The following is a 27,799-nucleotide window of genomic DNA, read 5'->3' as shown; positions in this document are numbered from 1 at the left end:
CTTGCCAAACACACAGAAGGGAATGATGGCTTTTCCCACTTTTATTTCTTCTGGAATATCATCGGCTTTGAAGGGCGTTCTTGTCCGTGCATACACTATGATGCAAAGTCAGGACATGAATACACGGCGATATGCAAACCAACAGAACTACTGTTGATTAAATGTTAGAAATAGTTGGGTGTTGTGCCCACGGGAAACGATGCAACACAATTATCCACCAGTCCACCAGAGAGCATGGGCACTTTTATTTAATTTCACACGAGCCCTCAGTGCCTCTTCCACATTTTGGAATACATCTAATTATTTTCTTTCTTTATCGAACTGCTTGGGGACAGCTCCTAATATATATATATATATATATATATATATATATATATATATATACTACCGTTCAAAAGTTTGGGGTCATCCAGACAATTTTGTGTCTTCCATGAAATCTCACTTTTATTTATCAAATGAATTGAAAATTTAATAGAAAATATAGTCAAGACATTGACAAGGTTAGAAATAATGATTAATATTTGAAGTATTAATTTTGTTCTTCAAACTTCAAGCTCAAAGGAAGGCCAGTTGTATAGCTTATATCACCAGCATAACTGTTTTCAGCTGTGCTAGCATAATTGCACAAGGGTTTTCTAATCAGATATTAGTCTTCTAAGGCGATTAGCAAACACAATGTACCATTAGAACACTGGAGTGATAGTTGATGGAAATGGGCCTCTATACACCGATGGAGATATTTCATTAGAAACCAGACATTTTCACCTAGAATAGTCATTTACCACATGAACAATGTATAGTGGGTATTTTTGATTAATGTTATCTTTATTGAAAAAACAGTGCTTTTCTTTGAAAAATAAAGACATTTCTAAGTGACCCCAAACTTTTGAACGGTAGTGTATATGTTTAAATAATATTTTAAAAGCCCATAAAATGCTTGTCCTCTCTCAAAGATGCCCAGTTATCACACCCAGCAAAAGGAGAACGCTCACATCCGAGTATAAAAAGCGAGGTCGGCGAGAGCGGCCTGCAACTGTTTCTCAGAGCAACGGTGATGTCATGGCCCGACCTCATTGGGGAAGGAGAAACGACTCACCACAGCAATGCTTGATGGGAATCAGGAAGCTCCTCCCAGATACACAAACGCAGGAAGTGCCCACGGAATCACATTGCTCTTTTTTTGTTGTTCCTCCACCTTTTTCCAACATTCTCAATATCCTCCTGTCTTCCTCTGCCACTAACGCCCCGCTTTCACTTGTATATTTCTTTTCCTCCTCTCTGCAGCTCTCCACGTCAACTCTCCTCATTTCTGATTTTAGAGAAGACGCGTATGCGTATCGTTGCTCTTAGTGTTTGTTTTCGCTCTACGGTTACAGAGCGGCAAGATTCCAGAGCTGCCCTGCAGAATCATCCCACACCTCCAATACTTCTCCCATTACAGTGTGTGTGTGCATGTGTGTGTGTGTGTGTGCATTTTAACCACTGCACTGTGTTTATTTTTGACACAATTAGAGCTCTAGACTGGGACGCTTGAAATCTTGCCGATGTAATTAAAGTGTCCTATTGTTCATGTCCTTGGTGTTTGATATGGTGAGAAAGATAACTTGTGTCATTTGTTTCAGGGATTGTGGTGCATGGCTACTACCAACTATTCATACACTGTCATATTTATTGAATGTGTTTATGTAACTCTGTAATGATTCCTTCTGGTCACATGACATATATTGCTTCTGTCCATCCTGGAGAGAGATCCTCCTCTGTTGCTCTCCTGAAGGTTTCTTCACTTTTTTCCCTGGCAAAGGATTTTTTCTATTTCTTGTGAGGTCCTGGGACAGGGATGTCATATGTGTACAGATTGTAAGGTAATTTCAAAATTTGTGATATTGGGCTTTATAAGATAAACTGAATTGAATTGAACTTGTTGCATCACATGTGGTGCACGCTGTATGTTACTGATGGAGTCATATATTATTTTAGTATTTCCAACTATGTGGAGAGGATGTTAAAAAACATCTGTGCCAGGTGTTGAATATAAAAAAAGGCTAGACTTTGCCGAAGGGAGAAGCAGATGTGCCGTAGCAGAAACAGATGTGTCCGTCGGACCAGATCTGCAGAATGATCCTGAAAACCAAACCGAGCCCAGAAAGCCGAGGTGTCCGTCAGCGTACCTGTGCATTATGTCTTCCAGCCTCTTCCCTTGCTCTTCATCCTGCTCCAGCTGTTTCCGCCGCACCTCCTCTTCCTCCACTCCGATTCCCTGGAGGAGCCATCGCTCGCGCGTGGCTTTGGACTGCGAAGGGAACAGAGACACGTTACATCCGCTCTGGATGTTACACGCCGGAGCGGCCATGAGCGACTGTCTGGTGCGGAGACGACACCACAACACTCTCTCCGAGTAGCGCTTCTTCCCCACAGTCGGGTCGTGACACCCTGAACAGCCACGAGGCATCGGGCCAAGAGAACCACAGCTATCGGCGATACGCGGCAGGTTTTCTCGTTAACTGCGCTGCGTGTATTTGTCGCCATCGCGGCGCAGCGACTCCGGTAAGGTGAGAGCCTCAGCCGTCTCTTCACACAGGGTTTAGTGCTCGTCTTTAATGTCTTTAAAGACGAATGCCAGAGCAGCGTGTTTATGTATCTAATGTCTCGTCTCCGTCTGGAGCTCTGTTTTGTTACCACAACAGAGCCGAGCGGGAACACTTAGCTTCACCTTTGGCTGGTCGCTGTCAAACTGTTGCTGGCTCAAGGCCTTCGGGATGACAATTCGCAGGACGCGCACGCACACCGACACACACCGACACACACCGACACACACCGACACACACCGCGGGAATGAGTCCAAAGCATCTCACCACCTGTTGTCAGAATGTGTGAGCTGGGCCGTTTGTTTGTGTGTTTTTGTTTGTTTGAGTGTGGCTGACGCACACCTACACAGCCAAGCGAACCTCACGCAGATGTTGTTTATCATTGATTTGGAGTTGTCAGTCAGGAACACGTTTGAAAGAGACTCAAGTCCCGCAGCTAGACTGAATGAACGGGCTTCTTATTCTGTACGTGGGGCATGGAAAACAGGACTTGACCAGAGGAGGACGCTGACCTGAAGCTAACCTTGACCTCTGACCTGCAAGGTGGAATCTTATCATTTAATTACAATAACGTAGTAGCGCACAGAGAGGCATAATCGCCAGTAAATTAAGGCTTTTTTTGACCATTTAAGAGCAAAGCGGTGTTGAATAAAGTTGTGTTGAATAATTAACCATTTGTGTCCTCTGAGAACCAGCCCGCTCTCTGCTCTCTCACTCTCACGCTGTTCAATGTGCTTTTAATATCATTTTCAACTGAGGGGAGCAGAGGCGGTCCATTTCATGAGATCGCGGAATAACCCAATTTGAACAGTGAAAGCATCACATCACCAAAAATGCACAAATGCTACAGAGAGGATCAAACACAAACGGAGGAGAGCGCGCTTCAATGGATAGTGCCGGGTATAACTCTGAAACCATCAGGATGTTTACATGATCCCAGGCTCAGATAGACGCCTCCATTCTGCACGGCTTGACTCTTGGAGCCAAGAGGTTCTTATCAAATCTCACGGGCTCCGGTCTCCGTTTCCTCTCCCGGGCCGCCACGTCTCTGGAGAGAAGACGACAAAGCCTGCTTCATGCTGCCTGGCTGCGTGGCACTCAGAGGTAACGGCCATTAAATGGGACTGTGTGAGCAGATGCTGATTACATCTGGAGTTCAAGCCGCTTGGTGTCTTATGGATGAAACTAAACTCTGTCGGGGCCTCCCTCCCCTGTTTAGCTCAGTGAGTGATGGAGCACAGCACCAACATGTTGGGGTTTTATGAAGTGTGTTACTTTTCATTTTTCTACGGGGAGCATGGGAAGTACAAAGGGAATAGATAGCGAAGCCAAGTGGGGCATTCTCGTGGCCTGGAGGTTAAGACACACACCATGAACTGTGGTACACCATTCCCCATCGCTGTACACTAACTTCCTGTCGTCTCCCTAGCGCCAGCTAACTAATAAAACAGCGAAACCAAAAAGCTTTTTCTTTTCATTTTAAACTTCATTTTTAACTGGCTATTGGCTGAATTATTATTAATTCTGAAAATGTGGCTTGTAATTACTTTATTTTAACTTCACTAGGAGGGTTGCACAATGTACAAGTACTATAATAATGCAATTTTTTTAGTTGTTTTTAATTTCAACTCCTATTTCATTTTGGAGGTAAATATTGTGTAATTTACTCTGCACTACATTTAACTGACAATTTGTGTATCCTCTTCCTGTCCAGTGAAAACTACGTATCTTGAGATGCGTTCATTTTTTAAAGTCTTCCTGTATGTGTTCTTCTTAAGCTATATCAAAAATAAATAATTGAACAATTTAAAAAGCCTCTTGGACCAGCTTGGACTAGTCAAAGTCTAACGCATCAAAGCCGGCGGTGCTGGGTCAGTTACACCAGCCTGACAAGGAAGGCTGAGTAGTTTGAATGAATTTTTCGCAACTGCACCCATACTGCAGAAATCTGAACTCCAGACTGTGATCCAACCTGGGTACGACGGCTTAACCCTCATTAACGGCTGCCCACCAAAGACTGTGCGCAGTTTTGCCAATATTTCCATTTGTGGGTGTTAAATACTGGAAAACACCAACATGTGGGAATCAAACTTATTTAATATAGGACTCATTCACGCCAAGTGTGTTTAAAGGCTCTAATTAGAGAACGGAATGTGTATTTTATTGCAAATGTTAAAGCTGGATACCATACATATTTGTGGCATAACGGGTATCCACACTGCATCTGCACAACGTTTACAGCCTGCAACACTGCAGTATACAAAACAAGTGCCACTCACATTATCTCACACGTGCATTGTAAAAGTTGGACGGGGAAACAATTCAATTCAATTCAGTTTATTTGTATAGCCCAATTTCACAAATTACAAATTTGTCTCGGAGTGCTTTACAATCTGTACACATAGACATCCCTGTCCCAAAACCTCACATCAGACCAGGAAAAACTCCCAAATAACCCTTCAGGGGGGAAAAAAGGGAAGAAACCTTCAGGAGAGCAACAGAGGAGGATTCCTCTCCACACTCTAAAAAGCCCAACTTCAAATTTGTTGTCCGAACACATTTTTTTAAGTTGAGTCAACAAATGCCTTTGAAAAAAGTTGAACTAACTCAAAATGTCAATTTCATTAATAAAGAGTGGAATCCACTTAAAATGTTAAGTTGAGAAAACTTAATATAGTGGTTTGGGCATCTGCTGAGGTAACTAAGGCCACTGCGCATGTATGTCAGTAAACACACACACACACATATATATATATATATATATATATATATATATATATACAAATACATATATAAATACATATATATATGTAAATACATATATATACTACTTTAATCTTATATATTAAATAATAAAATAAAAATATTTTCTTTAGCCCCTGTTTAAAATACATTGGTTTTTGATACCATTGTTTGTTTATTATATTTAGATATGGATTAGATTTGGAAGGATATTGTCCATTGTTTAATGGCAGATTTGCTCTAGGTCAGGTTTTTGTCACTTATTGAATTAAAGGGAGCCTGTACCGTGAGAGCAAATGTTTCCTGTATTTTGCTCAATTTATTCATTTAATTTAACAGACTATGAAGATTGAAATACTATAATACTAATGTGTAGGAGGTGGCTCTTGTATGAAAGTGGTATATTTTAGTTTTTAAAATCTGCATAAAAATGTCTTTTGACTTTTAAATTGTATTGTTACAGAATGGGAAGGAAAAAAATGAAAATTTAAAAGAGGCAGTGAATATTTATTATAGTCTCTGTATGCTTGTTTTTGTGTAGAATACAGACCAGGAGGAATCTTACGTGAAAGGAGTTGAACTGGGAATACTGCAGAGTGGGTGGAGCGGGGGTGTGGTTCAGGGCACAGTGTCTGATTGTCATCAGCTGGACTGATTGGTAATCAGATTGGTAATCAGTCCAGCTGATGACGATCTGTGTTGGTTATCTGAGTCTGTCTCCATAAAGGAGCTGGACAGACAGGAGATGAGAGGAGCGTGGAGAGCAGAGACACAGTCTGCTGTCGGAATAAACCTTATTACCGAATATCCCTCTGGCTACTTGTTGCTTATTGGTGCTTAACCTACTCGTGACGGCTACACACGTGTCACAACCATGTTCCAAAGCTTGTTTCAAGGCCTTGATTTTGGATTCACAAAACAGAATTTTTTCTTTTTTTTTCTTTATGCAGCCATTTTGATTTTTAAGGATGTTGACCCTCTGCTGTCTATGTTAAAGTGTTGACACCTGGAATTCATATAGTTATGCAAACAAATGTTTAGTGATTGTTAATAAACATTTTGTGTTTGAAGAAGTTTGTTTTCTTTAACTGTTGACTTTTCCAAAGAAAACGGTGTACATTTTTAATTAATTTAAATGAAGGCAACGTTGCAAAGAATGTTGAGTGTACTCAAATAATGGGCAGTGAAATTTAGTAACAAAACATTTAAAGTTAAAAGTAAGTTCTCTCAACAAAACATTTTAAGTTAAAAGTAAGTTCTCAACAAAACATTTCTCAACAAAAAATGTTAAGTGCTGTTGATGTATGTTTTTAATCTACAAGAACAAACAATTTAAAGTTTCTCCAATTTAATATTTTAAGTGTTCTGAACTTAAGTACATGAGTAGATGTGACTATCAAATGCAATATTTTAAGTAGTGTTAACTTAAATACATAAGTACGTCTGAATAGTAATGTTACGTTTGACAAACTTAAGATATCACTTTGAATGAACTTCTTATCATAAATTGACACAACACATTAGCCCTTAGTTGAGTGAACTCAAAAAGGCTTTGCAGCTGGTTGCCTCACTTTTTTAAGTTGACTCAAATTTTTTTTTTTTAGAGTGCAGGATGGACAGGTGCAATAGATGTAATGTGTACAGAAGGACAGATTTAGATATCCGGTGTGACCTGACAGTGCATTCAAGGGACGAATTCTTCATTGGTTTGAAAGGTTCAAGCACTCCACATAAATTGTCTGCCAGCTGTTTTCTTTTTTCAGACACAGTGTCCCCGTTTACGCGCTCACCGACTATATGAGCGTCAAATCAATGTTTACGAGAAACACAACCTTGGCTTACCGGTCGCGGCTGGCAGCATTTATTACGGAGATATGTTTGTTTGTGTGCGTTTGTATTAGTGTTTTTCTGGAAAAAAAAGAAAACATTCACGCCTGCCCTGCCCGGCCAAAAGGAAACTCTCCAACGCAGCAGGAGCACTGAGATGTGAGCGCTTCCAAGGAATGTTTTTACGTATGCTGCAACTCCCTCGGCAGTTGTTTACAGCCATTGTGGTAAAACTTGACTTGTAAACTCAATTCTCAATCCTAAATCCTCCTGCTAATCATAAAATAACTTTTTCATAATTCTGTAACTGGAAACTTACTTCCTTTGACCCCCCCCCCCCACACACACACACACACACACACACCTTGAGATGCTGTAGTTGTAGCACCAGGTCATCGAGCTGGCTTCTTCGGTCTTCGATCTCGGCTTGCCATTTTCTCTTCTCCTAACAGAGAAAAAGGAAAATCAAATGACATCAGAACACGTCAGATTTATACTTTTTATTTGCATTTGTTATGGGTGGCCAGTGGAAAATAAAGAAAAGAAAAACAGAGTTGAAAAAGTTGAGCGTGATGGTCCACTAATGCACGCTGGTGTATTGATTGAGTGTTTTAAAGTTACTGCTCATCATCGGCGAGGCAACATCCCTTCGGGCCAATTAAGGTTTTCATGCATTCAATTTAAAAGGTGAGCAGAGACTTAATGGCCTCTCAGACAGTATGTTCAGATTAAACCGATGCGGTCTTGTAGTCTTACTGGGTGGGCGATGTCTCAGAAGCGACTTCCAATTGTTTCAATGGTTTCATCAGAACAGCAAACACTCCTAAACTAAAGCTGGGATTCATTCAGATTCAAGAATATGTTTCTGAAAGAATATATAACAAACAAAAACGATCCCCATTACACTCACTTCATCTGTACCCCAAGACGGGGAGGAAAATGATCCAGAAAATTAATATGAGAGGGGTCATAAGTCAGGGCTTATTGAGGACTGTGAGAGGTCAGGGGGACAGGCTATCCAAAGAGGAGGGATTAGGCCTTGAAGCCTCTAAATGACGTTGAGGTTGAACTTGGGGTGGGCCGAACAATCCTCTGCTTCATGTGGAGATGAATGAGGCTGATGTTTGGAGGCCAGGCTGGGAGCACGGTGAGTGGGAGGCTTGAAACAGGAAAAGAATAAATAAATAGAAATCCTCAACAGACTGAAGGCAATGTGGAGTCGCTGTCTCTGAATATACTTTGACGCAAATGCATGGGAATATAAACAAAGTAGATCCCAGGACAGCCTTATTTAGGGCCGGAGGGCATGAGATACAGTACATGTGTGTGTTTCTCTCTCTCTCTCTCTCTCTCGCTCAGTGGGAGCAGAACAAGGATTTCAGGGACATTTCCTGTTGGCTAAATATAGCCATCAGGGGAAAACCCCCCAAATGTGTAAAAACGTTAAACCACCTCTCAAAAGAGAGTGATGGAAAACCGAGTGAATATAAAAGGAGAACAGAAAAGACCTGAACAGAATGTCATCGTAGGAACATAAAACAGAACGGAGGAGTTATTGATTGATCAGAAAACACGACTTCGGAGTACTGGGAATGATTTGCTGTCAAATCTGTTTCTCGTCAACATTTTCTTCACATCTTCATCCTCCTGTTGTGAGGATGACTGATGCCTCTCAGGAGCAGATGCGATCGTGTGGCATTGTTATGAGGCAGGCAAACAATACCCTCCGGGGATGAGGTCGGGTTGAAGGTTGAGGGCATACAACGCATCTGACTCTGACACCAGCCGGCTGCTCTTTGCATCCCTTCCCCCGCTAACACTAAACACACTCTTTCCCGGTAACCTTGTGGCTGTAGGCGCCGAAACTAAACCAAAGCATGAAAGTGGCAGATCAGGACAAAGGGCATTTGATTTGTTTTTGTAATGTTCACGTTGGGTTGTTTAGAGTATTTAAAAAATTCTTTTTACAGGTAGCGGTGGAAAATGAGGCTGGCATGGACACACCAACAAAGCACCTGACATTGTGACTCACGCTCTGCAACTTATTCCCTAAGGGATGGGGAACCGCCTTTTTTGTCCTCTGGTTTTCCTTTTCAGGGGTCTCAATGTGGCATTTTGGAATATGTTTTTTTAGAAATTCTTGGGGGCTCATTACTTGATATATATTTGCACCCAATCTGTGTAATAACTGGTCACAACCCCAAAATGTCTCACACTATGAGACATAATTGAGTGTCAGAATGGCCACCATATGATTTCATGATAATGTTCAAAGCGCTTAAACAATCCAAACTTTTGATTATGTTCCTAAAGGAAACACAACGTTGATGACATAGTTACGACCAAATAAAACTTGACACCTGTGTCTCAAATTAATCTTCAGGCTGCAGTTTTCAGATGATGCACCCCGTCATCAATTGTACATGTGGCATATACTGTTGACACCCCCCCTCCCCCCGCCCCAAAGAAGATTAAAAAAAGGGTCTGACTCCACAGCAAAGACTGGTGGAGTCGAAGAGGTCGACTAGATCCAATCTTATTTAAATTACAAAAATGAATCCAAAAAAACAGACTAGTCGGGAGAACACATCACAAAGCTACACACAGGCTGTGAAAACATCTGTAAAATCATGAGGTCCTCTCTCTCTCTTTCTGTCACACACACACAGACACACACCGCAGCAGCAGCAGTTCCCATGGCCTCTGACGTACAGTCAACAAGCAGAGTTATGGTCCCCAGATGTCAAGGCCCGTAAAGGACATGTGGTCGAGGATTGGGTCAAAACACACACACGCACACCCAAATACACATCCAGAGAAACACACAAAAGTAAACACAGTCACGGATATGTACACACAGATAGTGTAGACACCAATATATTCTCAAAATCAGCTAGAACTGCAGGCAAGTGTTGTATCATAAGAAAACGAGATATTTTCAGCGGTTTTCTGAACAGCGCAGGACTTTAAGTGGACAATAGCTCTGCGGCAGATAATACAGACACTTCATTCATTACATGAGGCAAAGCAGCGGGGGTGCCCACTGCAGAGGGATGTGGAACAACCACAAAAGAAAAGGAGGTACACATAAAAGCTGACACAGGCTGTGTGCAGCGCAATGCAACACACTGCGGAAAACATTGGTGAAAACTGTAAACATTGTTACGCTTTAAATGAGAAACCACAATGTGGCGGCCTGGCTTAAATAAAACATGCATCTCAGAATGTCGAGTCGGAGGTCGAGGCCCTGCTTACTCATACGGCACTTTACTGCCTGCTAAATGTTCGTCAAAGTTTGGAAGTCCAGATTTTAAAAGAGATTCATATCACAGTTATGGACTGTGGCAATGCAAATACTGCAAACTCCTCCCATTTTGGTCATATTGTATATATATACAGTGTATGTATACTCAGCACTTTCCTTTGCGTTCCCCCTGTATATTTAGTGTTAGTATTAGTATTTAGTTTTGTGTTTTATATTTATTTTCATTGATGCTCTGATGTGCACCGACCGCTGCTGTGATTTTTGAAATGTCCCCACTGTGGGACGAATAAAGGAACATCATCATCATCATTGTATACAAGGAGCGAAACTTGAAATGTTTGTTTTGAAAAAATAAATCAAAACCTAACAATTTCTTCACAATATATCTTACACCATGATACTTTGTCTGTAGAAAATATGGATTTCTAATGGGTGCTTCTTTAGTTTGTTGCACTTGATCTAGCACGGTGAATAGAAACGTTAGCTTTAGTTCCGTTTCAGGGCCAAGAGCTGAACTGTGACGGACTCCTCAGCTGCCCGCATGGGGTCACAGAGTTCCTCTGAAAAAGTGTTGGATCCGCTCCTGAGTCCAGCTCTCACATCTCAATCATAACATGAATTAATTGGCGGAAGGGATCTTCACTGTCTGCGAGAACATGATAAAAAAAAACCTGTTGGTGACTGAAACTGCCGAGTTAATTGAAAGATGAAAGTGCAGTTGAATTGGAGAAGGAGCCCGAGTCCTGCTCTGTTCACTGAATTTGGCCCCGGAGGACACGCCGTCCTCCTCTGGAAAATATGTTGACATTCTTGGCGACACGCTCACCACTTCCCACACTCTGACTCACGGCGCGTTTGGCCCCACTTGGCTTGCTGCTCAGCTCTCATACAGAGGACATCACTTTTCCCACTATTTTGACACCCTCCAAAAAGTTAGACCCAAATAGAAAATTCAGCGTTTAATATTTGTTGTTGTTGTTGTTTTACAGTATAATTTATTTATTTTTTGCCTCAGAAGCCAATGAAAAGTCACATGGACTATGTGGAATGTATTAAACCTCACAGTATCTGGTTCAGCATGATGAACTTTCACTCTTCTTCGTTGGTCCGGCGTCCGTTTCCAAACATAAAATCCTGTTTTTATTCAATTTGGTTGCCATTTTGTTTAATGTTTCCAGCCCTAACAAATGGTGCCACCGTTTTCTTGTTAAGAGCCCTGACACTCACATTTCAAAGCATCATGTCGCATAAACACGCAAACGGAAACAGGCAGGAGGACCAGGGCCCGAGCCCCCAGGCCTTGTTTTGTGGACAATAAAAAACAAAAACTAAATAAAGCAGGAAACAGAGAAGCCAATGCAGACATGACGAGGGTGAATGCAGCCTCTGAATCATTGAACACAATCCAGACTCAAAGAAGGATTCACAGTGGAACATACACAGAGGGACATCCAATACAATATCAGTTAAAGGAAAGTTTGATTGAAAAGTTGAAAAATTTATGAATTTCTCATTTATGCATCCTAGTACACAATAATGTCCAGAATGTTGCTTTTTTACCAGAATGTAAAAGGATTAAATTATTAAATTAAGTTATTAACTTCAAGATCATTTTATAACAGAATGAGATAAGAACTAAAAGCTCAAACTTAAAAACCTCACTAGGAGAGACACAAAATGTAACTTGTATCACGTGCCCATACACTGACTAGAGAGTTTTCATCAACAAAAAAAAATGTGTCAGACTTTGGACATGCACGCACTTGATTGCAAACACACACCTGCTTCGAAAACAGCGTCCTCCATCACTGATGCACACAAGCTGCACACAAGCTGCACACGAGGCCATGAGGCATGAGGTCACACAGACGTCACGGTAACGTGCCAAAGCGGTGACGCGGCCATGTTGGATTTGAGGTTCTGCTGGTGTTGAGCTGCCGATCGGATGAGTCGCATTCTGTACGTGCCAACACACCCAGCAGAGACATCTCACAGCGGGCGGCCGTACCTGAACACGGATGAACAAAGACTAAAATGGACCTGTGGTTTAAAGGTCACGGGTTTGATTCTGCACTTTCTGTCCTGGGTAGAACTTTTGGATAAAAGTACGAACGAATAAGCCGACGCCTATACATGTGAATGCATACATGGAGTGATGAAACGGTCAAACGATGTGTCCACTGACTGACCGTGTTTACATGCATTCGAATAACTGGCTTAGTCGGACTGAAATCGAATTATCCGTTTCATGTAAACACCTTTGTTTGACTATGTGCGGTCCGACTACGATCCGATTAACACCCCTGGATAACTCGATCCGATCCGGTTGATAATTCGACTATCGCGGCATGTAACGGTGAATTGGATTAGGAACTGGACTTTGCGTCTTTGCGCATGCTTGAGATCCCGCCGCCCTCCTCCCCCCTCCCTCCCATGTCGTGACCCGGAAGTCGAAAGAGACGATAAGTTGTCACTATTAACATCATGCAAGAATAGTAGAGGGATGTAGCTTCGCCTTGCTCTCTGTTCGCCATCTTTCTCGAAATGTTGATGTTGTTGTTGTTGGTTATTGTTGGTAGTGGTGAAGAGGTCAAGCGGAAATGGCTGTATCACCACGAGTTGTAATGAAAACAGCGCCAGCTATCGTATCGGATATGACATGCTTTCGGCCAATAATTCGAATTACTCACTGCCATGTATATTGGGATAACAGCAGATCCCCCAAAAGATAGCATAGTCCGACTAAAGCAAGATTCGAATTAAACCATCATGTAAACGCACTGAGTGACTAGGATGTCCTGCCTAGACAATGCTAATGTGTGGGTTCCAGAAGTGAACAGAGCGCTAACCTGGCAACTCCTCAGCCAATGGTGGTGTCGATAAATGCAGACGTAGCGCGTGGCTGAAATGTCTCGCATATGCCACCGTCACACGATAGCATGCAGCTGGTGACTCCACTCACCACGTCCACGTCGAGGAGGGACACGAGCGTGCGTATGCCTGCATTCACGCCGACGTACACAAGCACGACATGGCACGTATGTTTCATGATTTCAGGACGACAAAGTTCCTGCATTTGCTAAAATGACCTTGGCTGCATGCCGGTCTCTCCGCCCTCCACAGTCACGTCACGCCACATGGTTTACTGCCAGGTTCAGCTCCAACGTCACGACAATCATGTGGGAACCAGCAGTGCCCACTAGAGCTGCAATCCAGTCGCATGTCTCTGTGAACCCTAATGCCACTCACTCACTCACACACACACACACACACACACACACACGCACACACACACACAAACGCCAGAATGTCCAGTAGGTCCAAGACAGCTGCTGCTAATTTTAAACGGCATGTAATTCCTGGCGTGGCCCAGACCCCCTGTTGCCCCCCTCCATAAATGACTTTGCCCCGAGCACACACCCCACCCCCATAAAGCGCTGAAGACCATAAACCAAGCCTCCACTGGCCACCTATATCCAATCCTGCGTCTACAGGATCCAAAATATCCCACACCTTCAGAATTCAGAAAGCCCGCTGAGCGATTGCGTGCGGGCAGTCGGACCCGGCTACACACTGGAACTGGCGCGGTGACTCCATTGACTTATCATAAACCAACAGCTGTGTCATTGTGCCGTCTGCATATGCAGAGGGTTGATCTGACGACCAGAGAAGCCAGAACTGCTGTTAACTAAACAAAAGCCTAAAAGATGACGGACATCTGTGATGTAGGCGGGAAAGATTAGAATCAGCTGCTCTTCTTCAGGCCCTGAAAGTTGTGTTCAGTCTCACATCCGCGTCGAAACACTGGTTCAGGAGAGTGTCTGGTTTAGTCGGACATGTCCGATTGCGTGCGAAATAACTGGCAAACAATTTCCAGTTGACTACATTTCGCAAGAGTTTATCCAATTTCCATTACCTGCTTCAATTAAAAGAGCTGCTGCATGTAATACAAGGTTTTTGTTTTAGATCAGAATACTGTGTACACAGTAACAGGAACCCAAAGGCAGGGGGAAAGCAGAAACAAAGGGGCAAGTAGGTTGAGAATTGTATTCGCAGCCAAAAGCAGAAAGTAGAAAAGTGTCCGCCAACATTTTGGCAACCTGAATCAATATTGTCCGTATCGCTTTGGAGTGTTAAATGCTGCCAATATGTCAAACTATACGAGTGAGTCAACTGCACGGACTGGAACCACACATTCCTTCAGGAAGGCCCAGCCCCCCACTCTATTTACCTCTCTTAACGCAGCCCATTGCCCCGGCCCTCGCTGCATGCCACAGTCACGAATCTTATGCATGCCAAGGTCCCCCCCCCCCCCCCCCACACACACACACCTTCACCCTGCCCCTCTCACTTCCCTCTGTCAGACCTCACTAAGTGAATCCAGAGCACCAGAGACCAGCTTCCAGAACGAGTTACCCAGATTACTTCACACAGCTCACCCAAAGAGATCAAACTGTGGGTGATAACACCGGTCATAGCGGCACATTAGCCTTGCATGGTTGTTCAAAAGAGCACGACCATGAACAACCGGCGCAGAGATTTAGATTTTGAGCCAAAAGGTTATTTTTGCGGCGAAATATCTCTGTGACAGTTTCTCGTCATGGTCACACACGCACACATGCACATAAACACACACACACACATACACACACGAACAGAGAGCCATCGTATCAATCCTCATGGACCACTTCCTAATTCCCCTCAGACTTGGCCCCAGACAATCTGCGGCCTTGTGTGTTTTTGTGTGTGACTGTCTGTCTGTGTGTGTGTGTGTGTTTCAGAAGGTTAGCCGAGAGCCCAAAGGGCTGAGGTCATCTGTGTATACATGTCACAGACAGTATAAGAAGTCAGTGAATGGGTGCATGCAAAGACACACACACACACACGCACCCACACACCCACACACACACTCGCTCTCTCTCTCTCACACACACACACACACACTAGTGTATATATTTTTGCCGTTTCAGTTTGTCAGGCCACAAGGGCAACAGTAAATTAGAACGCTGAAGCACTCACCATTCATTGGCTGGTCTCAATCCCACACTCCGGGTTTAGGTGAACACACACACATTTTCAGAACACACACAGAGATAAACCTACATGCACGCATGCACACACCCACATGCACGTGCGCACACAAACGCACGTAAACGTTTTTTGGGGGGAACCCTGACCAGACTGCACTCCATTTGACGGCTATAATTACATGTTAATAATACACCAATTACAGGTCTGGAGTTAACTACATGACGTCACAACTTTTTCCCAATCTGGCCAATTAGTAACCATGGAAACCATCACCGCTGGCAGCTGACATGATCACGATCAGACTGTGGGAATCTTTGACTTTTTGCTACCGTGCCAATTGACAAATTAACTCTTCGATTAAAACCCTGAATGATTGAAACTAACCCAAACCCAAAGAAGAAAACCATCTCAGCCATTTGGTTTAGTTAAGTTTAACACACGATATGCTGGGAAAAGAAGGCAGCAGGGAACCAACGGTAAATCAACTGTGCAGAAGCAGAAAGATGCCACTCAGGGCTCGTTTTGCACTCTTGCTCCTTCAATAATTCATGAGAAATAGAAAAGTGCTGACAGAAAAAAAAGTCACATATATAGTTATTGAATCATAAGAGAGACGAACAGACTGCAGGCAACATAAGTCCCTCTATATTAATGTGGTTTGAGCAATTGTAAAGAAGACTTCCTGTGATGTCCCGACACTGTCTCACTCCAAGAGCTGTGATTGAGCAGATTGGTATCTCGCCCTTTTGCTCAGCTAAAAAAAAGAAAAGAAAGAGAAAGGTGATTCACAGCCATTATGGCCATGCTTTATTCATGAGCCACACAGCAAAACGCCGTCATTAAAGTGGTATTTGCTACTGAGAGTATTCTGCCTGCTGCCTGATGCGGATTCTCTTCTGATCCGGTTCCACAAATGAAGCGTACAAGGAAAGAACTCAAAGTCACCAAAGTCCAAATGACACATCAATTAAAAACAGTGTGACATTCAGCCGTCGTGTGCTCCGGCGCCTCCGACACGGAGATGACTGGTCCCGCTCTCGACTCGGAGTTCTGCGGAAGCTTCCAATTTGGCTCGAGATCTCATAAAGTATTGATGAGGTCTCGGAGTATCAATTATTGATTAAATCATTAGCTGCTGCAGAGACAGTGTGTGTGTGTGTGTACTGTACACCTCTTCACAAGGCTTTAGTAATACATATTCATAAGTAAACATAAAGACCTCAAAGACTAGTTTGAATCCAGGGTTTCTGATGTGCTGGAGCGGCCTTCGGATTAGGAAAAGCTTGCTTTTGATTGGCAGGCAAAATAAGTTTTCATAAGAATCTTCCCCCTCCCTGTGAGGCGCTCTGGAAAAGCTTCTGTATTTACACTGGCCCCCGCGTTGTTTGGCTGAGTCCGTGGCTTACAGAGCGCTTAGAGGGTTGTGAGTATATGAGTGTAGTCGCAACCCTTCTTTCTTCAAGTGCCTGGTAGCGCCCGAAGGCTATTAGCATGCCCCTCATTGCCATTGATATAGTGCACACACACACACACACACACACACACACAGAGCTGAGATGAGAGAGATGTTCATTTGAAGGCGACAAACGTGTTCCTCGTATTCAACGACTGACTTGGCTTCGTTCCGGATCGCTCGCCACCTCCAGTCGGACCTCCGATTGTTCTTCAGGATAGAATTAGACGCGACAGCGTAGCGGAAACGACGGCTGCCGCCAGAGCATCCGACACACGTTGGTATTTTTTGCCCCCCGTGCATCAAACCAAAACGGATTCACGTGATACGGTAATCGCTAATTTCCCCCCACCACCTCCGAAGGTTTGTCCAATACATGCGAGAATGATGCCAGACACAGAAACGCGTGTTCCATTCTGCTCGAAACCGTTAGAACTTTCCACTCTCTTTCCTCACGGGTTTTAGTACATGCAGCCTGGTACGGCTGCCATGTTTTCGACGTGGCCAAAATAGTTTCTCCATCTGCTGCTGGTGTGTGTGTGTGTGTGTTCCTGTGCCTCTGTGCGTCTTGAGTGTGTGTGGTATGCTGCGGTCGCTCGCTGGTGCCAAACGTCGTCCCAGGCAGCGAATCCAGATCTAACTGTTGCTCTGAAGTCCTATCGGCAGCGGGTCGAGCGCTCCGACAAATGCCTCCGTGATCGTGAAACATGGCGGCGAGTATCCAACTGATTCTGAGATTGTGCTACATTGGGAAAGCACGAACGGCTAAAAGCCTCAGACATCTGGCCAAAAAGAAGAAGAAAACAAGCAAAAAAAACACACAAACCAAGCCGACTTTCCACTACTTTCCTCAGAGTTGGTTTACCCAAAAAAAGACATGGAAGAGAGATGAAAACGGAGCAGCAGTGTAGGGCACGTGGATCGTGAAAGAGGAAGGCTGTTGGGGGCCGATGATGTCATGGAGTAAGGCTCCCGACACGTTGAGCTCATTCATTCTTTTAATCAAACGACTAAAATAACTGCAATGATGCAACAACACATTTGTTAGCATTTAGCTTCCCAGGTAGACGACCACTCGATATCTCGTGGAATGTCTCATTTATCTTCAGCCTGTGTTTGCTGCTCCACACTCACACAGGATTTATAGCCGTCACCGTGGTATGCAGCACCTCGACCGTTTACGTCACAGGAATTCATTTGGAATAGTTCGATAAACTTGAACTTTGGCCTGGAGCGCCGCGACCAAAACACACGACTCTTTTACCGGCCTTCTCCGTGTGTTTGAACTGGCGCGAGTGGAACGTGAATGACTAATGTGACTCGTTCGGAGAGAGTGTATGGCAGAGAGCGGGAGAGAGTGGGAACTCAGGAAAGAGGCAGAGAGAGACCAACAGACATGATATTGTACGGTGAATGACAGAAAGTCAAGGTGGGACGGGGGGGCCGCGAAAACACTGGCAGGCAAACGGAAAACAACCAGACGGAAGGTCAAAGAAACATAAAGAGACAACAACTAAAACACGACAAAAAATAAGCACACCGTTTTAAAAATGCACTCTGACTTACCGCCAAGGCCTGCAGCCTCTCTTTGTGGAGCTGAGCCTCCTCACACGACATCCTGGTGGTGGTGGTGGGGGGGGGGGGGGGGGACGCAGGGGAGAGGGGAGGGGGAAGGGGGGTGAAAGGAGAAAAGAGACGTGAGATCTGGGAAGACTGAGAGCTCCGGGGTCCCCCAGTGAGAGATAAGAGAGGCCGAGAGGGCAGGGAAGTATAGAGCAGTGAGGGAAGAGAGAAGGAGAGGAGGAGGAGGAGGAGGTGTATCCAGACGAGGTCCTTCCTCAGTGGTAATCCAGAGCGAGGAGACAGTGGGAGAAGGAGCTCACACTGAGGGGAAGCAAAGATCTCTCATTCACTGGCCATGTGCCTCACACTCAGCCCGCTGCTCGCATTCTCTCTCTCACCCACTCTTTCTTTTGCGCTCCGTCTCTCCTCCCATTTGTCCCTTCCCTTCCCTCCCTCTCTCTCCTTCCCTCCCTCCCTCTCACTTTTTTTTTAGGCATGAGCCATGTGTGATTAAACAGCTGGGAGGAGCAGCTGAGAGGGAGAGAGAGAGGAGCAGAGGAAGAGAGAAGTAATGGCATGAAGGTAAAGGGGGCTGTGAGAAGAGAGGGAGAGATAGAGAGGGAAAGAGGGAGGGATGGAGGAAGAGTGGAGGAGAATTGCAGAAGTAAGCACAAATGGAAGGAGAGGAGTCATTTGTCATCTTTGAAAGCTGAGACTTTGGGGAATGGAACCGAAAAGACTAAATTACTCTTGTTTAATTTTCTAGTCCAACTGCTTTTTCTCACCTTGGATCAAAGCTAATTCTGACTGATGAATCAGTCGATCAATATAAATGCACCTCCCTCACAATCGGTTTTGGGCTTGAGTCACTATGTACAATTTAATATGGAACAACATCATTTTTTGTATTTTATAATGTATTTCAGGTGAGGAGATAAGAACACTAAGTTTCACAGATTTTAGTGGTATTCTTTTATTATTATTTTAAATGGTCAAGAATGTATCGGCTCAAAATTAGAAACCTGCTCTCTCAGTCACACAATTATTCTAAAATAAATTGAAAACTTGAACGACACCTCGTCATGCTCGCGGACAGAGCTCACTGGCCAATTAACAAGCTCCTCCCACCCGAGCCGTCACCCAGATGGTCGTGAGTGGTACTGCGAAGCCACCGTGTGCTTTTGTTGCTGCCAATCACAGGACAACAGAGACAACGTGCCCAAACTAGTACTTAGCACATCACTATTGTTTCCATATATTCTGTCCTTTTAATCCTATGAGGCCGCATGCAGCCACGTCGCCCACACACACACACCTACACACACGCACACTTCGTCATACATCCAGCGCCTTTCATTCAATAGAAGAGACATCAGTAGAAGACTCTTAAGAAAAACAAGAGCAGGACAGAGACAACTTTTTTTTTTAAATAGTCACGATAACTATGTCACTCCGTGAGCATCAATGGAACAGCTTTCTCAATAAGAAACTGCATCAAAATAACTTAAATAAGCAACACACACACACACACACAGACAAAAGCAGAGTGTGTGTAAATGGGTCATTACGTGTCCCAATTTTTCTTTCTCCCTATTTTAACTCTTGAGTTTCACCTGCATGGGTTTCATGAATCTTTTTCTGCATCCTCAATTATTTTATTCTCTTACAAACAACAAACATTTTCTCTCATTCATTTCCTCCATCCTTTCTTACACCTCTCACTCTTTACCTCCTCCTGCTCCCTCTTTCCTTTGCTGCATTGCTGCCCTGTTTCTCCACATTCGTCTCTACCTCGCATCCATCAAGTTCTCCTTTTCCTACATCCTCTGCCCTACATCCCTCCATTTTTCTTTGTCAACTTTCCCTTACGACTCTCACTCCTTCAACCATCTCTTCCACTTTTCCTTTCTCTTTCCATCCCTCCTCGTCTCTTTCCTGACTCCCTTCCTTCCCACTCCTCCTCTTTACTCCCCATCCTTTCCCTCATCCTCTCCTTCCGTACAACCGTTCCTCTTCGCCGTCCGCCTGTCCCTCCTTCCATCCATGCGACTTCTTCCTCACACTTTCTGTTCCTCCTCTTCCTCATTTCCCTCTCGTGCTCCTCTTTCTCCTCTTTCTCCATCCCTCCTTCCACAAGGAGACGTCCATATAAGGAGAAACGGCAGCAGCAGTCTTGGCCAACTCTTTCGGGAATACAGAAGCATGCAACACACTCACAAAAACACACGCACACACACACACTCACAAAAACACACACTGACATAACAGCTTCCGCATTACTCCAAGAGAAAGGAAAAAGAGGTGTACAATAAATAACTGCAGCTGGAGCGCATTTGTCCCGTGAAGCAGCTGAAAGACGAGAAAGAAAATAAATATGAAAGTTTTCAGCCCTCAGCGAGTTTCTAAAAGTTGTTGTTATACTGTTTCAAGAACTAATGCACAGACAGATATGCAGGGTTGCAGATATGGATTCAGGACAGATGATATTTGTTATCTGCTGCAAAGTTCTTATTTTTGTGCAGGGCAGTAAAAATGTATTTTCCTTATTTAATATTTCTGATATCGGTGGTATTCTAGTTTTTTTTTTTCCTCATTAAAAAGAAACCTGTTAAAATTAATTCCATCATCAAATACTTGTGGAACATATATAATAAAATTTGTATATGCCTGACTTACGTCACACTGTAAAAACACCTATTTTTTCCCCGGTTGTGTTTAAATCCGTTTGACCGTTCAACTCTTTGAAGAAAGTTTTGTATTCTGACACTTTTTGACACTTTTTAGTGCAGCTTTGGATTCTCTTAAAAATGTTAGACTTAAAAAAGAACATGTGAAATCAGTGCTGTTTAAGGCTGCATTCTTAATATATTCTTTGTACAGTATGAGAGGCGTCCCTCAGGGTGGGGAACCCGACTCCCCTCAGCTCTGTGCACAAGTTTCATTTGCGTTCTCTGAGTTTTCCTCATTTGAGGTTTGCACGTGACACCATCTATGTCGTCTGGACATAACAGGCGCTGCTGCATGTAATATTTCAAAATATACTGATGAACTAAAATGTATGTTATCTTTGATTTTTCTGGGTTTGACAATTAAGTTTGTCATTATTTTCTCCTCTTCAGCACAAGTTAAACCCACCATATGGGATTAATAAGGTTCACAATCAAGATACGGATACATGCAAACTGGACTGTTCCCCCCGGGGGACTTGCTCCATCTTTAATGTGGGGACATGCAGGTTGTAGACCGTGACGTGTTTGGGTTAGCGACATATAGTTTATGTTATGAAACCGGGCTCAGCTCTGACGCTGTCTGACTTTATACCGTCAAACCTCTGACCCGTCTCTGTTTGATCTGGATTCACACCATCACATCATGGTGCTGGCTGGACGGAGCGTTCTAGCTTTAACGCAGCTCTACTCCATCACACCAGTTTCATCTGATTTCCTTTTGTACCACACTTCTGTTCTTCTGCTTTTTAACTCTCCCCTCGCCCATCAATATATGGCCCCCTCCCCCTACAACTCTTTAATTCTGGCGTCAGTTGTGTTGGTTGGTCGTCGTTGTAGACAACAGGATCATTGTTCCTCTGCATCGCCACGACGACGCAATGACCTCACTGCACAGCCAGCCTTGCCCCGCCTCCCCCCATCCTGGCCCAGAGGTAATGGCCTCCAGATGTTGAACCAGAGGCAGGAAGACACACACACACACACACACACACATGCATGCACAACACACACACACACACACACACACACACACACACGTAAAAGGGTGAGTAGGAGTGAATAAACAAATATGGACAAAGAGAGTATGTCAGAAAAACTGTGCATGTGTGTTCTGTTAGTTTAGCCATCTCTTTAGTATGCCTTTCTTTAACTTTGTATTCCCACATTTCAGTTCTCCCCAAAAGAGAGAGAGAGAGAAAGAGAGAGAGAGAGAGAAAAGGGGGGAGTGGGGGCAGGGGGAGAGAAAAAGTAACCCAAACAGACATATTTCTGGCTATGTGAATGCCAGACGTTGATCACAGAGGGAGGTCAAGCTGTGTTTTGGTGTCCCACTGTCATTCTGTCTGTCTGTTTTTCTGACTGTCTGTCTGTCTGCTCACACAGTTGAAGTAAAACCAAGCACCTAATTCTAAGTATCTTTATTTTTCCACAGCAAAATTTGCTTTAAATGTAAAACAAACAATTTAATTGTCCAGACGATGGCTGAACTTTTGGAAGTCACTGGCTTTCTGAACGTTTTCATATATCAACTCTCCTTCTTTTTAACAGAAACATTTCCGTGTTTCAGTTTGCTGCAGCCACGCAAAGCAGATCTTTTTTCTTCTTCTAAAGACTATAGACGCTTTCCAGTGGAAAATCCATGCTTTTTGTGTAAACAATCTAAAGTGTCTCAGGGTGACTAACTAACTAACTAATCAACCAACCAACCAACTAACTAACTAACTAACTCACCCAGTTCTTTGTAGTAGGAAGGTAGCATATACATGAAATGGTTAACAGTAAACTGCGGGGCTGAACTTTGTGTCAGTTCAGTCGTTATATTTCTCTCACTCTCTTTAATTCTCAATATTTCACAATGAGCCAGAATAATTGACATGCATGCCCATTAAAGCGTGCACACGTGTTTCTGCAGAAGACGTTACAAAAAAGGACAATAATTATCGTTCAGTAAAGTAGCGTTGCATGTTTTTCATCCTGAGCTGCATTGCAGAAGAGAAGCAGAGGTCTCCACACTGAGCTCATCAGCACCTCAGCATCTTCTTTCTGCTCCCTCTTCCCCTGGATGCTATCTCCCTCCCTTCCAGTGTTAACAAATATGTTTTTCATGGCGTGGAGATGGATATGGAAAAAGAAACCATGCATCGTGTCATCATATCATTTGAGTAAAAAGCACGAGACCGATTGTTTATTCTCATTAATGAACTTGAACCTGCCCACATGGTCATACATACGCTGGGGACCAAGCGTGCTGCAACCAACAATACTTTTATCACCAATCAATGTTTTGATTATGTTTTGATTAATTGGTTAATTATTTAGCAACAGAAATTTCCCAAGATATTGAAAAATGCTCATCAAAGTCTTTTAGCAGCTAAGCGGACATTTTTCAATGACTTTTCTGTTCAACAAATGTTTAATATGTTTGGTTTATAATTGACTCATCCATTATTAACCTACGCTCAAGACGTCAAACTGTACTTGGTTTTAAAATGAGACCAAACAATGGATGATGACAGAAAGCAAAACATGGAAATATGGCGGTTAGCCTTGCCTCAGGGTAGAAGTGGATCTGCCCAATTCAAGCCATCACTATGAGGAGCCTCTTTCCTGTAAGACTTCCCTGAGTGTGCAATAAATAGCGGCAGAGAATGGGCCATCTGCCATTGTGGTGTCGACACTCTCTCCATGATCACAAATACTACCTTGTCTTTCTGCTGAATCAGTGGATAACCCACAGAGACCACGCTTTATATGCTTATGGAAGAAAAAAAAATAATAAGAAAAAACGATCCGAACAACAGACCGAAGAGAAGCTTGACTGAATCACGACAGCGCTGTCTCATTTGCCCAATTAAAACATTAACTTTTGATGCACCAGGGAAGCGTGTCTGCCTCACGCTTCCCTGCACCGCTTCATGGGTCCTAATGGTACCGCATGGTTCTAACCATGTGTTTGCGGTCTCTGTGGCCCCCGGAATAGTCGTGTTATAGGCGTTTAAAAGACGCTCAGTGTCGCCCCTAGTGGCCGTTCTTTATAACGCTATAACTCCTTCAGGAACCGTCCGACAGACTCCATACTTTGCACATGTGGTCTGTGCGTTGGTAGATATTATCTGTGAGATGGTCATTTTGATTTTTTAATCCAACTTTTGAGTGCTTTCCCCGGGGAGAGCGGGTCAACAGACCACGCCGAATGGAGCTCCAGCCATGGAGCTTGAATTCGACGTGCTAGCCACGAGTGTGGTGTCCAGATTTCGATCACTTTGGACGGATTGAAAATCTCGAAAAATACCTCCGCAACTGACGGGTAACCGGGCGGTTTCGAGTCCGAACTCCGCACACTTTCTTCGGTCAAAGCAGTTCACGGACCCGCTATCGAAAAGTTGTTCCAGCCGAATTAAAGGCCATCCCTGGCTCTATAATTATGCGGTGTTTGCCAAAGTTTGGCGTCCGAATTTCGAACACTTTGGGCGGATTGAAACCCGCAAAGTGTATGGTCCTAAAAAGGGTGATTAAAAGTGGTTTGCTGACCCGCTTTTGGACACTTTTTTCGGCCCAATTAGGTGTCAACAGAGGCTCTACAATTCGGCATGGTTGCCTCGAGTGTGTCAGGTCCGAATTTTGATCGCCTTGAGCGGACATAAATCGGGGACATGCCCCCCCTCCCAACAAGCGCCAGGGTCATCGCGGCAGTAACGCGCCCGACATGTGGGCCCTTTCTCGGACCAAAGTGGTTCAGAGACCCGCTCTTAAACACGTCCTCCATGGTAAGACTTGCCCATATATGCCTCCCCCCGTATGCCTATTTAACAGAGTGCAGCCAGGGAACCGCGGTACCTCACGCTACTAAGTCTGACGGGGGGAGGCAGAAATCACTCCGACCTGTCACTCAAACTTCCCTTCAGACAGCTGGATTGAGACTCCAAGTCTGGAGGTGAGCGGCAACATAACATGTTGTTCATCATTCACACTAGCTTATCTGCAACATCCGCTGCAGGGTCTATTATGTACACAATTGTAGATATTTGCAGAATTGTTGCTATTTAAAGGAAATATATTTCTTTAAAGCAACATGTGCACAGGCTGGGTGATCACAAGAAGCAAACATGCGGCAAACCGCACATGCTCTATACTATGGGATGCACATGTTCATGCACCAAATGGGCAGAAGTAGGATTTTAAAGTTGCACATGCCCTCAAAACAGACCAGCTGCAGATGTGACAGTGACACGACTCATCAGCACCTCTACACGGTCAAATAGAAAAAATGACAAGTCAAACATGTCTGAATTCCATGTTGTTTAACTGTATAGCTTCATCAAAATACAACTCCCACAAAGCTGGGAATTGTAATGAACTCTCCCATTCTGCATCCGTGCTCAGTGTCACTGTCACCACTTCTCTCCATGCCAAGTCAGAAAGAAAGAAAGACATTTATACTTTTATTGATCCCTGTGGGGAAATTCTCCTCTGCTTTTGACCCATCCTAAGTTATTTAGGAGGAGTGCGCTGCAGTGAAGCGCCCGGGGAACCACTGTGGTTTCCGTGTCTTTCTCATGGACACTTCGACATGCAACTAATGGGGCGAGGAGGGGGGGGGGGGGACCGGGTACCTTGCGGTTACGGGATGACTCCCGTGCGTGGGCATTCTTCAGCGGGAGTCTCAATCGTGATGCTTCCCCAACTCTTTCACTGAGGCAACTTTACCTGACTGCTAGCATTTTCAGGCGTAACTTGACACCTGACTTTGAGTCCACTTCTGTGGTAAAGACGTCAACGCAGCGCCCGTTTGCACTCGAGCCGGCAGAATACTATAAATTAAACTGTTGCTGGACAGTTTTATGGTGACTAATAATATCAGCAGCAACACACACACACTGGTACTCTCTAGCCGATACAAACAACATGCCACTACCTCTTGAAGCAATGGGAAAACGTAGACGTCTTGTTTATGAAAATATTGGAAAGGCCATCTCACTTTTAGTGCAGCTTTGGATTTTCTAAAGAATATTATACTTTTTAATTAACAAGTTAAATCAGTGCTGTTTAAGGCTGCATTATCAATATATTCTATGCACAGTATGAGAAGAGTCTCTCAGGGTGGGGAACCTGACTCCCCTCAGCTCTGTGCAAAACTTGTCATTTTCTTTGTAAAGCCCTCTGAGGCTAATTCGTAATTTGTGATATTGGGCAATACAAAATAAACTCAATTGAATTGAAATTTGCAATCATATTCTTCAAAGTAAAGTATTACATTGGGTTAGTACGGTATGACATTTTATTGGAAAGCACGAATGTCACATATGTTGGTCATTGTTTTCCTTTTTGCCTTTTTCGATATGTAAGAATCTGAATGCTCTGAAATGCAGCTGCAGGTCAGATTGGTTTGAAAATCTGCTGATTGTGTGCCTCTCTGGACTTGTGGGGCACATCATCAAAGACTTTACAGTCAGCATCTGAACAGCACATTCTATTCAATCCAAAAATCCCCCAAAGCTACACGGTTCTAGCTGCATTGCCAGTGTTGCTTGTTTAGTAATTCCTATGATTCCATCCATGGTCATTCTCATGCGGTCCTGATGAGAGGACTAGGAATTAAATGTCACAGAGAGACTTTTCTTTAAATGTCTACCTTTCTGTCTTTGCATGGGCATTTGTTTTTCAGAAAGTATAGAGACATACATGAACACACACACAGACACACACACACACACACAAACATCCATACAGACACAGACACACAAACGGTCTGCCGCAAGGCGGGCTGTGCTGGAACACAGAGGCTGGTGCAAGCCTGCAGCTTCCACATTGACTATGCTGTAATACACACACACACACACAGACACACACACACACACACACACACACACACACACCCTGTATGTGCCACCGTTATAACAACAGGGACAGTGCTATGTTGAGGAAGGACTGCAAGACTGATGCAGTAAGAAGACAAGAGGAAGACCGTGGTAAAGAGAGGAAGAGTAAAGCCATGAGGGGCGGATGCGAGCTAAGGTGCGCGAGAGGGTGAGTGAAGAAAAGAGGGACATGGAGGGAAGTGTACACGATGTACGGCGGGTCTCCTCGCCAGTCATGACTGTGCATCAGCCTCACCATGACCGAGCTCCCGTTCCCATGACAACCCAGCCTGTCAGATGGAGGGGAGAGAGAGAGGTGGAGGGATGCGGGCAAGGCGAGGAGAAAGAGAGAGATGGAGGCAGAGATAGATGGAAATACCCCCCCCCCCCCCCCAAAGAAATGATGAGGATCGTCTGCTACTCACGTTGCTGTGCCGTTCCTCTGCAAAGGTGTGTCTGACATGGCTGCAACACCCTGCGCTCTCCTCCTCTTCCCCTCTTCCTCCTCGCCTTGTCCTGTCCACCGCTGTCCTTTCTGACAGACGCGTGTCCACCTCGTCTCTCTCTTCTCTTTCCTCCTCCTCCTCCTCCTCCTTCTCCCTTCCTCCTCCTTATCTTCTCCTCCTCCTTCGTTCCTTGTGCCTTTTCAGTGTGTTTGTCACGCCAGTGTGTGTCAGAGCAGCTGCTGCTGCTGCCGCCGCCGCTCCTGCATCGACCTGCTCTGCCGGCAGGAGGGGATGGGTTGT

General features: G+C 44.2%; 1 protein-coding gene across 3 annotated transcripts in view; it reads right to left on the bottom strand.

Annotated features, from left to right (window-relative positions):
- Positions 1 to 27,519, bottom strand: part of LOC130204943 (A-kinase anchor protein 2) — an 83,495-nt gene extending 55,976 nt beyond the window's left edge. For all 3 annotated transcript variants that reach the window (XM_056431959.1, XM_056431961.1, XM_056431960.1), the window contains exons 1-4: positions 27,479 to 27,519; positions 18,470 to 18,521; positions 7,519 to 7,599; positions 2,169 to 2,290 (exon numbers count right to left, since the gene is read on the bottom strand). In XM_056431959.1, the coding sequence (XP_056287934.1) occupies positions 2,169 to 2,290; positions 7,519 to 7,599; positions 18,470 to 18,521; positions 27,479 to 27,516 (293 nt within the window). In that variant the 5' untranslated portion in view covers positions 27,517 to 27,519. The remainder of the gene's footprint in view (positions 1 to 2,168; positions 2,291 to 7,518; positions 7,600 to 18,469; positions 18,522 to 27,478) is intronic.
- Between the last annotated feature and the right edge of the window lie 280 nt (positions 27,520 to 27,799).

The sequence above is a fragment of the Pseudoliparis swirei genome, chromosome 15 (assembly GCF_029220125.1).
Source record: "Pseudoliparis swirei isolate HS2019 ecotype Mariana Trench chromosome 15, NWPU_hadal_v1, whole genome shotgun sequence".
NCBI lineage: Eukaryota > Metazoa > Chordata > Actinopteri > Perciformes > Liparidae > Pseudoliparis > Pseudoliparis swirei.
The sequence above is the reverse complement of the archived record's forward strand: the minus strand, read 5'-3'. Positions and strand labels throughout refer to the sequence as shown.